Here is a 14,852-nt window from a genome sequence, read left to right as displayed (position 1 = left end):
AAGGTCTTTTCAACTATGAGGTTTTATTCATTTAGACACCAGGCACCAAGTATCCTATACTAGGATCTTGTTTTTAAAGTTGCCACTTACTGTATGTGTAAGGGAGAACACGGAACAAAGAAGGATGAAAAACATACATTGTGCTCATACACAAAAAAGAAAATGGTGTATTTCTCTATTTTGTGAAAATGATTTCTTTTTCTAATCTTTTAGTATCTACAAGCAGAACTGTTTAATGCTTCCCAATAAATCTAATAAATTGAAGCAGAAGTTCAAAAATTAACAGCCACAATAGTTTATTTACAATTGAACTCTTTATAAGATATTTACAAGACAACCAATTTTACACATCAGAAATGGTATCAAAAGTATGAATTACAACACAGACAACAATATGAAATGGGCATAAAACAAAGCTGAAGTGGACAGACAAGCAATTTCTCTTTTTAATTTATTAACACTAGCTTAAACTTTGTTAAAGAAAGAAACAAAGAACTATGTTTTAGGAGAATTGCAGGGCCTTTGCTGAAGATTGAATTTCACAGTGTTGTATCCCATGTAGGGAAAAAATAAGACTAATTTTCCCCCCACACTCTAACACACTGTAATTTCACTCTTGGAATTTTGCTAATCTACTCTCCAACCTCCTCAACAAACTTCAACATATCCAAATCAAAGGAGAACTGATCTAGAAGAGGGGACAATAAAATGAACGGTCCTAGGTAGAGGGAGAACCAAGGAAATAGAATCCACTTAAGTCTGGCCAGATAGCACCTCATGGATTCCTCTTAGTCTAGCTCAAGTTCAGAATCTGGGGAGTCCCCTGGGCAGGGCACAAAGGTTAAACTTGTGACCCCATATCCAAATTAGGAATCCGGCAAATGCTGAAAATCAAGAAGAAAGAGAGGAATCAAGGAACAACGTAAAGAGACACTGATTGGTCTTTTTTCTTCTTGGGCACATTATAAAGGAACATAACATAGGTCAGAGTAGGAAAGCCAAACAGCTTGCCATATTAAAATGATGGAGAACAAAGAAAATCTGGCCCAGTTTTTCTAGAAATCTCCTTCCTCCCCTTAAGGTGTGAGATGAGAGCCCCTAGTGGAGTAAGTCCTATTTCTCTCTACACTCTTACTGCAGTGAAGTTCACAGCAGGTTCCCTTGTGGAGAGCCCACTCTCCTAAGCAGATGGAGTTACAAATGAAAACCCATAGCCACACACACACACACAAAAGGAGAAATAAAAGCAGCAAGATCATCCAAGAATACTACATGTGCTGCCGGAATAATTCCTTTAAAAGTCAAACCCAGGGAGCACAGATCAACATGTCACAAAAATCTTTAGCAGTGGGAGGCCCCTGAGGAACTTTTCTTTTCTTCCCACAATGGTATCCCCATTCTCTCATGCTCCATTGATGGGCCGGCCACACACCCTACATACCTTGGCTTCTCCTCTAAAAGTGCTAATAATCTGGGGACATATTCTCTTCAAGGATAAAAGCCCCTACCTTCTAGGAGATTAGACCCCTACTTGTTTTCACACAATAGTCATGAAGACTAAAGAAAGGCAATTCCTATATATTTAAGACCAGAGGTCTTGGCTCTATTTTCCTTCCAGATAGTTACAGGGATCTTACACTGAGACCAAAGTGGCCTGGAGTGCTGTCCTGAAATTTTTTAACAAAATGGGAAAGGGGGACCAAGATGATATACATACAAATCTATTTTTACAAAGTGAATGGAGAAGCTCATTAGGTACATCTGTTTGTTTCAAGATGTAGACATTTGCCAGCCAAAGGAAGCACATATTTCCACATTCACCCCCCACCCTCCCTAAATCTCTATCCCACCACCAAGAGCTCAGCTAAAAGAATAAAGCCCCACTAAGGAATACTTGAGAAGTGATGTGACACAAGGACATCTATACAGGTTCTGGCATGCCATCCTCCAATGTCAACTGCTTTTGTTTAGAGTCATAACTTGCCCTGAACTAACCATCCCCATTCTCTTTTCTAAGGATTTTATTTCTTGAGGAGTGGGGGAAGAAATTCAGTTGCCCATTAACTAAGAAAATAATCAGAGCCCAAATCCCTTCCTACATGGCTTTATCACAGAATAGTTTTAAGAGAATAATTGTCTTTTCGGACATTTATCTGCCAACTTTTCAATCTCTCTTCTACCCTGTGAAGATGACTTGCTTCATCACTTCACTTTTTATTCCTCATCCGGTCCTTAAGCTCATGGTGAGGTTTTGTTTGTTTGTTTTGTTTTAGGGTAAACACCACTATACTCAGACTCTAAGGTAGGGTGTATCAGGGCGAGAAGAGTGCCATGCAGGCACAGGTCTAAAGGCAGGGGTTGCTTCATCTTCCATAAGTCTAATGAAGAGAGCCCTTTTACCCCTCTAACGTAGGCAAATGTATAGAAGCGGACCCCTGAGGCTTCCGAATCTGCCATCCTATAGATTTAGCTTGAGAACTCATTTCCCCAAAAAGGGAAAAGAAATCCCAATCACCGTCCGTAAGTCACAATTAGCCCAATGAAAGAGTTTTTGTGAAATCAGAGCGATGAAAACAAAACAAGATCAAGGGAACATGGAAGGGCATTATCAGCGAATGATAACATACATGAGGACATAGGTCACATATACAGGTCTCTGCCATTCTCTGGGAACGGCATGCTACAACTATCTGAAGACAGAAGGTTCTTGCCAGCCCAGCTATTTCCTACACGTCCGGTGAGGTGTTTGCTTCTTCTGGATCTCCAACCTGCATCGGCTACGCTCATCCAACCAGGGCAGCTCAAAATTCCTGGCAAAGAAAGGGTAAGGAAATCAACTTGGAAGACGAGAAGGGATTCAGTGTGGACAAAAGATTAACTCTAAAAAGATACTCTGCCCCCTCACCACTCCTAACCTTGACTCTCAAGTTCCTGCCTCAAAGCCAGAGAAACAGTGTGCTATTAAAGTGACTAAATAATCTCTTTCTAACTCAAAAAGCAATCCTTCTAATTATTTTATCACTGCAAGAGTTAGTTGCCCAGATAGACTCTTCTGTCAAAGAGTCATGGCTACCCCTGAGCCACCTGTTCCACCTTATATCTAGGCTTTTATGAGGTCTAAAAAGGAGGTAAAGTGCAAGCTACCTGAGAAGGGAGGAGGGGGTGGAAACCTTTATACTTACTGTGGAGTTAATTTGGGTAATGGTCGTCCAAATGCTACAACAGGCAAGAAGGGGGTAATCATCAAACTTTCAACTATGGAAGAAAGCCAAATGGGACCTTGTTAGTGACACAGAGGGGAAATGTCTGGCAACTACACCTGCTCCAAAATGCTGTTCATTCATTCAGAGCAAGTTTGTACCCTACAGCCTCGCACCCTTTTCCTTCTTTGAAAAACCTACTCTTTTAGATAGACAAAACTTACCGTCATCTGGCTCAGGGAAAAATGAGGTAACCTCAGGCTCAGATTCCTGAATTCCTTTCTTTTTATACATTCTGAGCTGCAGTCGTTGTAAAATTCTTTGTTCCCTGATCCTCTGAATATCCCATCTGGGAAAAACAAACCAGACAAAACAAAACAAACAAACAAACCCGATATTACTGAAAACCTGCTCTATAAAAGCAACTAACACAACCCAGGCACTAGGGAGACCTGTGCTGACTCTTCTTTTCTTTCTTTTTTAAAGATTTTATTTATTTATTTGACAGACAGAGCACAAATAGGCAGAGAGGAAGAGGCAGAAGGAGAAGCAGGCTCCCCACGGAGCAGGGAGCCCAAACCAGGACTTGATCCCAGGACCCTGGGATCAGGACCCAAGCTGAAGGCAGATGCTTAACTGACTGAGCCACCCAGGAGCCCCTGTGCTTACTCTTCTTAATGGGGTGGGTAGGGTGGGGGTAGTAAAGTGAACTGTCTGCCAGGTCAGGAAAGAGCTGTTTAGGTCCAGCAGTCTAAATCACGCATTGATGTTCCACAGAGAGTAGAACTGAGGAAGGGCATACACAAAGAAAAAGAATCCAAACATGTTTACTTAAGAAGCCAAACATCTTTACAACTACCACTTCAAACAAAGATACTCAACCAATTGCGATGGCAGTAATTTAAGAGTGTTAAGGGCTCCAGGACTTTTCAGAGCATGGATGAGAGAAGTTAGGGTCCAAGGGCTCAGCTGTTCCAGGATGAGTATCTCTTCTCACCTTTTCCTTCTCTTCTCATCCAGCTCCAGTTTTGCATGCCGCTTCGAAAACACACTGTCATCCAGGTTCTGTGTAAAGAACAGCAGCTGATAAACAATTTATCATCATGTGACACATGTGTATACGAACTCATTTCCAGCTTCCAGGAATGTCAAATCTTTTCCCTGCAGGTCCACCTGAGTCTGTAAGTTCTATGGATGTCATGGGAACCTCTTGGTAACGGAATAAATAAAACACATACTCTTCTCCCCACACCCACCCTTGAAGACGGTCCAAACTTCAAAATTCTTTCTTTAACTTTCCAAGGTGAAAATCATGTCAAACTGAAACAACCCCTGAGGCTTGAGGTAGAGAGGCAATCCTCCCTAATTCCATGCCTTGCAAGAGTCTGAGTTTTAAGAGTCAAATGAGTCTGAAATACATAATTTTGTTGCTGAGTGGCACATTCTAACTTTTCTACTTAGCATGAAATTTCATTTTGTTTTGAACACTGCCTAGCTATTTCTTTTTGAACAAATCATTTAGCCACTCTGAAACTCAGTTTTCTATATAAACAAGAGTTGGGCTAGATAATTGCTCAAGTTCCGTTCTGGCTTTAGAGTTATTTAACCCATCCATCCTGTCACTATAACAAGTTAAACCTCCATTTCTACTCTGTCCCTCACTTCCCTCTGCTGACAGGTCTTGGGTACCTACCTCCAAAAGGTCTGAAGGATTTGGGTCCCTTAGAGGCTCTACTGAGTGGTCCCTCCAAGAAGGAACTGAAAAAAAAAAAAGAAAGAAAAAGAAAGGGAGGAGGGGTGGAACCACCCTTAAATCCAAAGTCACACAACCCTCCTACTATTCACTAGGACAAGAGGCCTCTCCCCAGATAGGACAAAGTTACCAAGTGATAGGAATCCATTCTATGGCCTCACCTGAAGCCACATTCAGTGTCCTCGCTATGGTATAAAAGAACCTAAAATGCCATTGCAGTCTGCCAAACACAGGAGCACAAAAAACCCTAAGCCAATACCTGACAATTCATATAATGGATGCTATTGCAGTTCCTGAAAAACAACTGAAATTTGTAGTCATTTTGAAGTCTATAGTGTAATCATACACCAAAGAATCTCACTCTCCCACATCCAGCTGATGGGGAACACAGCTCCCAACCATCCACCATCCCACCGACCCCCACCCCAGGCCCAGCCAGCACAATTCCTATTCTACTCACCAGCCAAGACTGAAGTTTCTCCTGCAACACTTGATGGCATCAGACACCCTAAATAATGCAGGAAAGAAGAATCATCTCAGTGTAAAAAGAAAAAAAGCCCACACCCAAAATGGAGGAAAGGATCATCACTGAAGTTCTCACTAGGAAGCCATTTTGGTTTTTTTGAGTTGCTCTTTTGAGAATTTCTCTCTGGGGGAGGGGAAGAGGGAACAACAGACAAAAGAAAAGAAAATAAGCCCACCACTTTTTTTTTTACACTGAGACGACTTCTTTTCTTCATTATTTAGGGTGGTTTCCCTGCAACAGTTGATGGCCAAGGATATCAAACCTTAAACTCAGAACATGGCAGGTGAGTAAAAGTTGACCCTATTTTTCAAATAAAAGATCAGTGTTCTCAAAACTTACATATGTAGTCTTCTTAAACAGCTCCCTCCTCCCTCCAAACAAACTACCTTGCTGGTCCAGCCTGAACAACATGCACAAAGACTTTGGCTTCCTTAGAACAAGCCATTGAGCTTCCTCTTGAGATAGGGGCAGCAAGAATAAGGATTCACATGTTTATTCACAACTCAGGCTCCTCAAAGGGCTGGGATTCCCCCCAATCAGACTCTTTCTGTACTGCTATCCCCACAATCTCAGAGGTGTTTGGATTTTCTGTACTATGGCAGAGAGGGTTTTCAAAACAGCCAGTCAAACAGAACAGCTCTGGACCAAGCCATTTCCCAATCCCGGATGGGAAGTTGCTTCACAGTTTCTCTTAAGTTGTTACACAGCATTGCCATGGCAGCAAGAAGGTTAACCGTTAAGGATGAACCTGTTCAACTGACTGAACCAACAAAAAACCTGAACCTAGATCAGGATCCTGGTCTAGCTCATGTACTCAAGTGTGAGGCCTAATGAATTTTAGATAGTTAAGAAGAGTAATCTATCTTCCCCCACTTAATTTTGTCATCAGAACAGCCAAACAAAGCCTGGAGAATGCTCTTGTCTTATTGGAATGGATTCCCATCCCCATCCCTGCTAGGGCAAGACACAGTGGTAGAAACCTGGGGCGGTGGCTCTATTCAAGAAGACTTCCCCCACCATCACCCCGGAGCGCCCGCAGTGACTGTCACAGACTAACATTACACAATTGAAGGCACATTGCAGTTACTGGTTGATGTAGGAGATAGGGGAGCATTTCTGTGTGGAAGCCATAAAGAAAAAAAAAAAGGGAATGAAGACCAAGGTCCCGTACCCCACACCCTCCCCAAGCAGCTCAGATATCCCAAGATAGTCCTTATTGTTTGAAAAATAGTTTGTAGACCATTTTATTTAAATATATGAACAACCAATGGGCTACTGCAATCCAAGTAAACTCTTCACATTTAGAACCTTTGTGAAGTATAGTAAGATAAAGTAAGACTGTTGGTCTTTGGCAGATTCCTCCTGCCCCCCAGACCGGGACATAGAGATACAGATAAATGTTTATAAAGTTAAAGAGCGGAGGCCCAGGTGAAATTCCCCACCCCAAGCTGGCTCCCCAGCCCAAAAATTACCATTGGCCCCTGAGAACACCCAAAGACCACCCTCCCAGGTTTCACACAATATCAATTGCAGGAACAGTCGTGCATGGCAAAGTATAAGTTCTATGCATTTCACAGCACAGAAAACCCTTCTTTCAGAGGGCATGCAAGTTGCCGGAGATTACACCCCCAAGTCTGGTGCTCTTGTGATGAGCAACTTACTGGCAAACACATCTCCCAGTGTTGTAAGCAGGCAAATACATTGAGCACATTTTGCTGTAATTCCATCTATTTGCAATGCCTGCACAGTGTCTGTCTCTGGCTGTTAACTTACTCATTCTTGACAGAACTCTGCTTTATTGATTGCACTTTTTTAAAAATGCCAAAGGCATTTTCACACTTGTTAGCTTGACCGCCACCACTAGGGTATAAGAGCAAGTGTTCTCTATGCCTTACTTGCTACAGTCTCCTCCTTCTTTGGAGAGGATTCCCGTAATGGTAACGGTGATGGGGGAGGCTGGTGCCAACGACACAAATACATTTCTGTGGTGGAAAGGTACGGCAAATCTTCTATCTCACTTGAGAAGGCTTTCTCCTTGGGATGGGTGCTGGGTCCCTTCTGGGGAGTGGAGAGTCTTGGCGGGGTGTCCACTGAAGACCGGGGCTTTTCTGGAGTTTCTTGGCTCCTCAATTCACGTTTACAAACAGTTTCAGATAAGGAACCACAGGGTTCCTCTTTAATGGGAGAGTGCTTAGGAGTTTTTGTTTTGACTTTTGAAAATTCAGGAGCCAGCTTTTTAACAGGAATCTTTCTTTCTGTACTTCCAAATGGGGATTTCCTATTAGATAGGGAAGAAAACATTATAAAATGTATTGACTCTTGATAAAATCTTATTTGATTACATTTGGGGGTAAGAGAACAAACAAGTTCAGGTATCTAAATATCTAAAATCTGGTTCAGTTGGCAGTCACAAGCAGGAACAGCATCATGCTTACCAGTATATATAACAGCCCTCAGTTAAGTGTTGAACAAGTGAGTTTCCATGCTTAAGAACTTCTAATAGTATCTTATTGCCTACTAAATCTAAGAAGGTTCCTATTTTATTCAAGACCCTTTAGCTAACATTAGATGCCACTACTCTGTGGTCTATTTCATTCCTATCAACAAGAGACCAGTCTCTTATTTTTTTCCCCAAATTCTATACCATGTTAATTATAATCTCTATTTCTTTTTTCTTGCTATCTTTTGGCTTTTTCCCACCAATCTCCTCCCCTCCACCCCTATTCCTAGAATGCCACCTCCTTTTCTTTTTACCAACCTAAATTCTATACTTCTTTTTCAAGATCCATCTCCTCCTTAAAGTTTCACTATTCTACCTCAGAATGAATAATCTTTAATGTCTCTGAATCTTACAAAACTCAGTTTATATCACTGTTGTCTACTTTCCTATTTTATTGCAACTGAATTCCGAGTTTCTAAAATTTACACCACCTTCACAACTAGTCTGACTTATCTCTTTGGGTCCAAGGACAGTAAGATCTTACTTCTTTATCCACTCCTACCTAACATGATGAAGGAATTTAACACTTCCTAATGTGAAGTGAACTGCTATAGTTTTAAGAAACTCAGCCATCACATTTGTTGCCCATTCTCTTTATGATGTACTCTACATTCTGTAATTACTACTGTGACCAAAATGTTCCTAACAGATTTTTATAGCCTGCAAGAATGTTTCAAGATAGTTTCTCAGCATGGAAGACCTCATAATTCAGGATACGGTGGTATTAAAACTAATTCATAAATCCTAATCCCCTTCTCTCAGTCACTGGAAACACATGTCCTCATCATGTCCAGACAGTGTAACAAAGTGATCAGCACACCTTTTGTGTCCCTTTCCACTCCGCCCACAAGAGAAAGGCTTGGGAGGCAGAGTCTGGGATGTCTCGGAAAGCTCCGGCTGGCACTCCAGTTTAATTTTCTCGGATAGCTCCGTTTCCTCTCTCTCTTCAGTTTCATAGCCCTGAAACAGCTTGTGCCTTTCTTTCTCGTTATCCTTCTTTACCAGCTGCATCCGCCTTTCCATACGTTCAATCCGAGCAAGGAGCTAAAAGAAAGAGTGCCAAAATGCAGACTTAAAACACAAAAAAATTACACCCAGGTACTTAGCCCCATTTAGGCATCAGTATGGTCTTCTGCCTCTTTCCCTGTACCATAGTAATTCAACTTATTTTTAACAGACAGGCATTAATCTCAATAGTTTTCCTTAAACGCGATACAGAAGACGAGGTACTCTGCTTAATTTTAGGGCTAACTTAACTGAGGAGGGGCATGGGGGAATTTGTAGTTCATTCTTTTGAAAGAAGATCCTCTTCTCTGGGAGGGGCCACAACAGGCCTTTCAAATGGCATGGTCTCTCTACTGCTAATCATGTGGCTCCAAGTCAGTTTGGGAGTTTTCCAGAATTAACCTTATGTTCTTTTAGGAGGCCCTATGTTTCTCCAAATACTATCCTTTTTACTTTCACTCCAAAATGCTATATACAAGGGCAAAGTCCAAACGGTATATTGAGAAGGAATGAAAAGCTCACAGTCACAGTGCCATGAGGGATTGCAGTGTTATTTGAAAGGGGTGTACAGGGCATTTAAACAATGAACACTCAATCTGGAAGAATTATAACCAGTATCCATAGTCCCACTGATCATGAAATATGCGTATTTCTTTGCATTTGAGATAACAAGAAAAAAATTTACCTATTTATCTAAATATTAAGCCAAATCTTTTAACTTTAATTAAAGGAGAACTACATAATCAAACTGAAAATGGACATCTATTATCATTGAAAACTTCACATTTAGAACGTTCTGAGAAAAGGTGCCAACTATGCTATTTAAAACACTACGGTGAGAATTTTATTTGGGTAGACAGCAATATTCATGTTCTCTTCATTATATCTACTTAGCTGCAGTGATTTCGGTAGAGGCCAAACAACAACTGGAGTAAGAGAAACAAGCTTAAGCAATGCTAAGACTGCAATACACAACAGAAACAGTGAATGCCAAGTTCAGACTGATACTCTATCCTTAACTCACCCCACTTTTCCTGCCTGGGGAAGTCTGCAAAGGGGTCACTACCTCAGGAACTGAGCAGAAACTTCCACAATCAGCAGAGAGCCCCCCTGTCAGCCATACTGTCATTTCATTTCATCTTCTGTTTTGATTCACAGCCTTAACATTACTTAACCATGGTCTGTGGGTGACATTTCCTTGATTTCTTCCCCTTCACTGGTCCTTCTCTTCCCGCCCCCCCCATGTAAGGATATGATGTGTTGTAATTACAGTACCATCACACCCCCAGACTGCAGTACAGTAGCTGAGCAGTGCCACCTCCATGTTGAGTAACTTCCACAAATCAAGACCATGAGATATTTTGATGAGACCTGCCCCAGCTCCCATTCCACCTTGCAGAAGGCATTCTCCAATAAAAGAGCCTGATGCCTGATGCGATTCATTTGTAAAGCAAACAAAATGAATAGCCCTCTGCTCCCTGGCTTAGCGCACACAACGCCAAAGAGAGAGAGAGAGAAGGGGAGAGGGAGGGAGGGAGGGAGAGAGAGAGAGAGACTGCTGCAGCCTGAACACAACAATTGTAGAAACCATGTTTATTTTTAGGCAGCTGTGAGGTATGCTAGCACAGTAATACCCACCACCCCCCCCCCACATACACACAGCTTTCCTGGTACCTGAAAGAGTATGTTTTAACGCATAAGGTGCTCTTGACTACTGCTGCAGTGAAAACAAGCCTATATAGTCATGCTCCTCAGAAGTACAAAGAAATAATAAATTACTGCCCTACTCTCTTAAGATTCTAAAACAGGGATTTTGGAGGGAGGGGGTCTACTTAGTACATTTAATAAACTCACTTTCCCCTGATGCCTTAAAATCTACCAGCCCTTCAACACCATGCTTCTACAAGGGAGCTAGCTAGTCAGTGGGTCATGTTTTGTAACTCAGATTCTTATTCAAAACTGTCTGAAATCAAAGGCGGTGGTTCTCTTCATATCATTTAAGAAAACTAAAACAGGATTCCACTGTGAATCACCTCTACCTCTCTGGCAGTTAAAAGGCCTACTGCCCTCCTATCTAAAGATGCTACAGCAGTGCAACAGCTGCTTTGTCCCTCTCTAAAAATGCATTTCTAACGCAAAAGCTCTTTCATTTAACCCCTTCCATAAAGCCACCACATATGCATCCCACCTTTACATATTTAACCCTTCACAAATCAGGTCTTTTCCCACTCTCCACGTCTTTCCCACAAGTCTGGGACTGTCATTTTAAATTAACCCTTTGGCACCTGAAACCTCCCCTCCCCCTCCCATTGGGAGGTTGCCCTTTAACCCTTCCTCCAATCAAACGTGTCTGTGAGCCTGGTTCCCAAGGACCCGACACTTAAGATACTCCTTTGCTGGTGGCCAACCCCCTTACCCCTAATCAAGGGATACCTTAACCTCCTACAGCCCCCTTCCCCCGAGCATGCGCACAACTCGCTCGTCGTCCCGAACGTAAATTAACCCCTCCCGTACCGTGTCTCTCTCTGACTTCAGCTCCTCGATCTCCTTTTCCTTGGCCTGCAGCTGCTGCTGCTGCTGTTCGATGAGGTCCAATTGCAGCAGAAGAATCTGTTTGAGGCAGGCGGCCTGACTGGAGGCTCCCGAGCCGCCGCCACCCCCAAGAGGGCTCTTCCTCATACTCTTCCATCTGCCCTCGCTAGCCGCCAGGGTCCCGGCGGTGGCGGTGGGCGCGAGGGGTGGCGGCCCCGGCAGAGGTAGTGGTGGGGGTCCCGCCGGGTCCGAGGCGGTGGCAGCTGGGGGAGCCGCCCCACCCTTGTCCCCAGCCCAGGGCGTAGGCTCTTTGGCCGCCGCCACGAGAGAGCCCGTCTGAATGGGCAGCACCGCCTGATACTTAGGTCGGGGACTGCAGCCGGCTCCCGCGGCCACTGGCTCCCCCCCAATGCCGGCTTGTTTGGTGGCCGGGGGCGGACAGGGCAAGGGCACCGAGCCGCCCCAGCTCTCTTCCTGCTGCCCAGGGGCCGCCCCGGCCGGGAGTAACAAGCCCCGGCCCTTGCCGCCGCAGCCGGCCGGGGAGGGCGCGGGGCTCCCGCCCTGGGAGGAGGCCAGCGGGGGCCCCGGCTCCTTGAGCTTACGGTGCCGGGGGAGGAAGTGGGCTTCGGCCGCCCCGGGCTCGTCCTCGGGCCCGCCCAGCGCCGCAGCCCGCTCGTAGTCCAGTCGCTGCTCAGGGTTGCCGCCGGCAGGGGCCGCGGCCGCCTTGAACACTGCGGATCTCATGGTCATAGTGGTCCGGAGCAGCGCCGGGGACCGAGACGGAGGAGGGGGTGGGGAAGGGGCGAGGTGTGGGGGGTCGAGGACGGAGGAGGGGGAGGGGAGTTTGGCGGGCTCGCCTCAGCAGCGCGGCAGCAGGCCTTGGCTAGCGCGGCTCCTCCGGGGCCCGGGCGCCATCCCGCCGGCGTGCGGAGAAGTGGAGGCCGCGGCTGAGGCCCGCCGCCGGCCCATGGGGGCCTCGCCGCCGCCTCTGCTGCCGCCGCCGCCGCCTTCGCCTCAGAGGCAGGAGCTCGCACCCAGCCGCCCCCGAGCTCATCCCCGGAGCTCGCTTCGGCCCCCCCTGGCCCGGCCGGGCCCGCCTCGTCTCCCCACCCCACACCCCCCCTTCCCCGCCCCGGCCCCCCGCCCCGGAGCTCGCCTCAGCCGCCCCGAGCCTCCATTTTCCCCCCGCTCCTCCTCAGGAGGGGTGGGAGGGATGGGTCCGCCCAAAGCCCTCCTACTCCGGGAGGGGGGTCTGTCGCCTCCCCTGGGGGTCTCCGCGGCTCGGGGTCCCCCTCCCCCACAGTCACCCCCGGCGCCTCAGCGTTTCCCTTTAAAAAAACGGAGCCGCTCGCAGCCGCCACCGCCGCAGCCGCCGCTGACCGGAGGGCGCATGCGCCGGGCGGGGAGCGGGCGGGAGCGAACCCGGAGCTGAGAGGAGGGAGGCGGGCCGCGCTATTGTGAAAGGGGCTGCCGGCGCCTGGAGGGGGGCGGGGAGGGGGCCGCGGGGGCCCTGGAGGCTGGGGGCCGGCGAGGGGAGGCCAGGGATGAGGGGCGAGGACCGAGAAGCCCGCGGAGGAGCGGGGCGAAGGTGGGCTGCCGAGGGAGGGGCGAGCCGGGGGAGGGTCAGGAGGAGGGAAGAAAGGGCGAGGGCGGGGACGGGCAGATGGAGAATGCGGAGGCTCGCCGGGAAAAAGGAGAGCGAGAGAATGGAGCGTAGAAGAGGGCAGGGGCTTCAGGAGGCAGACGCGCCCTTCGGGGCAGTGGACCGAGTGCTCCACGTACCCGGCCTGCGCTGGCCGGCCCCTTCCCCCCGCACCTTGGCAGCCCGCCCGGCCCTCGCCGGAGGGGCCCCGCGGCCCCCGCAGCCCCGCAAGCCTCCTGGACCAGAGTCAAGATTCGGGCTCCTGTCTGAGCCTGTGGGTGTTTCCTGGGGGTAGAATTCTAACCCCTCCACTCCCTCCACTCCCCACCAGCCCCACTCTGGTCTGGGAGAGAATGAATTTCTTTGTCTCTGAAGGATCCAGACCAGAAACGGAGGGACCTCTGGTTCCCAGAGGGAGGAAAATCCATGATGTCTGCTGCCTAGGGAGTTCTTGCCACAACCTCCCTGGAATGAAGTATTGCCAACTACCAACAGTTATTTCCCAACGGCCATCTCCCCAGCCTTCTTAAGTCACTTCCAGCATCTGCTGGATGTTCATGAAGGGACAAAGCCAAAAGAAAATCTTGGAAGGGATATTTATCACTTTTTAAAAAAAGTTTATTTATTAATAATCTACAACCACCGTGGGGCTTGAACTCAGGACCCCGAGATCAAGAGGCACCTGCGCCTCCGCTGTATTCAACCAGGCTCCCCGGGGATTTTAATTTTTACTGGGAATAGGAATCCTTTAGGGTATTCTCTTATGCGGAGGACTTCTTTCAATCTCACAATGTTCATTGTATGTGTGTGTGTGTGTGTCAATTTCCATGCAACTTCAGCCAACAAGTCCTCAATTCCTCCTGGAAAAGCTTTTTTTTTTTTTTTTTTTTAAAGATTTATTTATTTATTTATTTATTTGATGGGGAGAGAGAGATAGATCACAAGTAGGCAGAGAGGCAGGCAGAGAGGAGGGGGGAGGCAGGCTCCCTGCTGAGCAGAGAGCCCATGTGGGGCTCAATCCCAGGATGCTGGGCTCATTCCCAGGACCCTGAGGTCATGACCTGAGCTGAAGGCAGAGGCTTAACCAACTGAGCCACCCAGGCACCCCATGGAAAAACTTGTTTTTAAAAGAGTTTCAATTGATTTTCTTTTCTGTTGAGGTGTATTTTTTTTTTCAGTCTATATGAAAATGGAGATGACTAACATTCTTTGGCCTAATATGAAAACCTCTAATTAAAACTGTGTCTTGGCCTTGTGGGCCCAAAGCACGAAGCACTGGAAATTTTAAACAAGTGGGTGTGAATGTGTAAAGAAGCCAAGAGAACCCCAGCCCTCTTCCACCAGACGTCTTGTATGGCCTAAGATCTGCAAGGAAAGTATTGGGGTTAGTGATACCAATAAAGGGGGTGCTGGGGATGGTGGGAGGCCATAGAATATGGTGGTCTCTTTCAGTGTTTAGACTTTCAGTACCATCTTTAACTGATGTCAAACTCCCAAATTTAGGGGCAACTGGGTGGCTCAGTGGGTTAAAGCCTTTGCCTTCCGCTCAGGTTATGATCCCGGGGTCCTGGGATGGATGAGCCCCACATCTGCTCTCTGCTTAGCAGGGAGCCTGCTTCCTCCTCTCTTTCTGCCTGCCTCTCTGCCTACTTGTGATCTCTGTCTGTCAAATAAATAAATAAATAAATAAATCT

General features: G+C 46.6%; 1 protein-coding gene across 2 annotated transcripts; it reads right to left on the bottom strand.

The window, feature by feature from the left end:
• Positions 1-275: 275 nt before the first annotated feature.
• On the bottom strand, positions 276-12,607 carry MSL1 (MSL complex subunit 1). 2 transcript variants are annotated; one of them, XM_032871541.1, is made up of 9 exons: positions 11,499-12,607; positions 8,800-9,023; positions 7,375-7,757; positions 5,414-5,461; positions 4,894-4,958; positions 4,198-4,265; positions 3,425-3,549; positions 3,183-3,255; positions 276-2,810 (listed from the first exon to the last, which is right to left on the bottom strand). In XM_032871541.1, the coding sequence occupies exons 1-9, from the start codon at positions 12,264-12,266 to the stop codon at positions 2,720-2,722; spliced, it is 1,845 nt and encodes a 614-aa protein (XP_032727432.1). In that variant the 5' UTR covers positions 12,267-12,607; the 3' UTR covers positions 276-2,719. The 2 variants fall into 2 exon arrangements, with proteins under 2 accessions (XP_032727432.1, XP_032727434.1); XM_032871543.1 differs by lacking the exon at positions 5,414-5,461 and having other exon boundaries at positions 11,499-12,606.
• Positions 12,608-14,852: the final 2,245 nt, after the last annotated feature.

The sequence above is a fragment of the Lontra canadensis genome, unplaced genomic scaffold, assembly GCF_010015895.1.
Source record: "Lontra canadensis isolate GAN:19392208 unplaced genomic scaffold, GSC_riverotter_1.0 scaffold43, whole genome shotgun sequence".
NCBI classification, from domain to species: domain Eukaryota; kingdom Metazoa; phylum Chordata; class Mammalia; order Carnivora; family Mustelidae; genus Lontra; species Lontra canadensis.
This window is presented reverse-complemented; position numbering and strand designations above follow the sequence as displayed.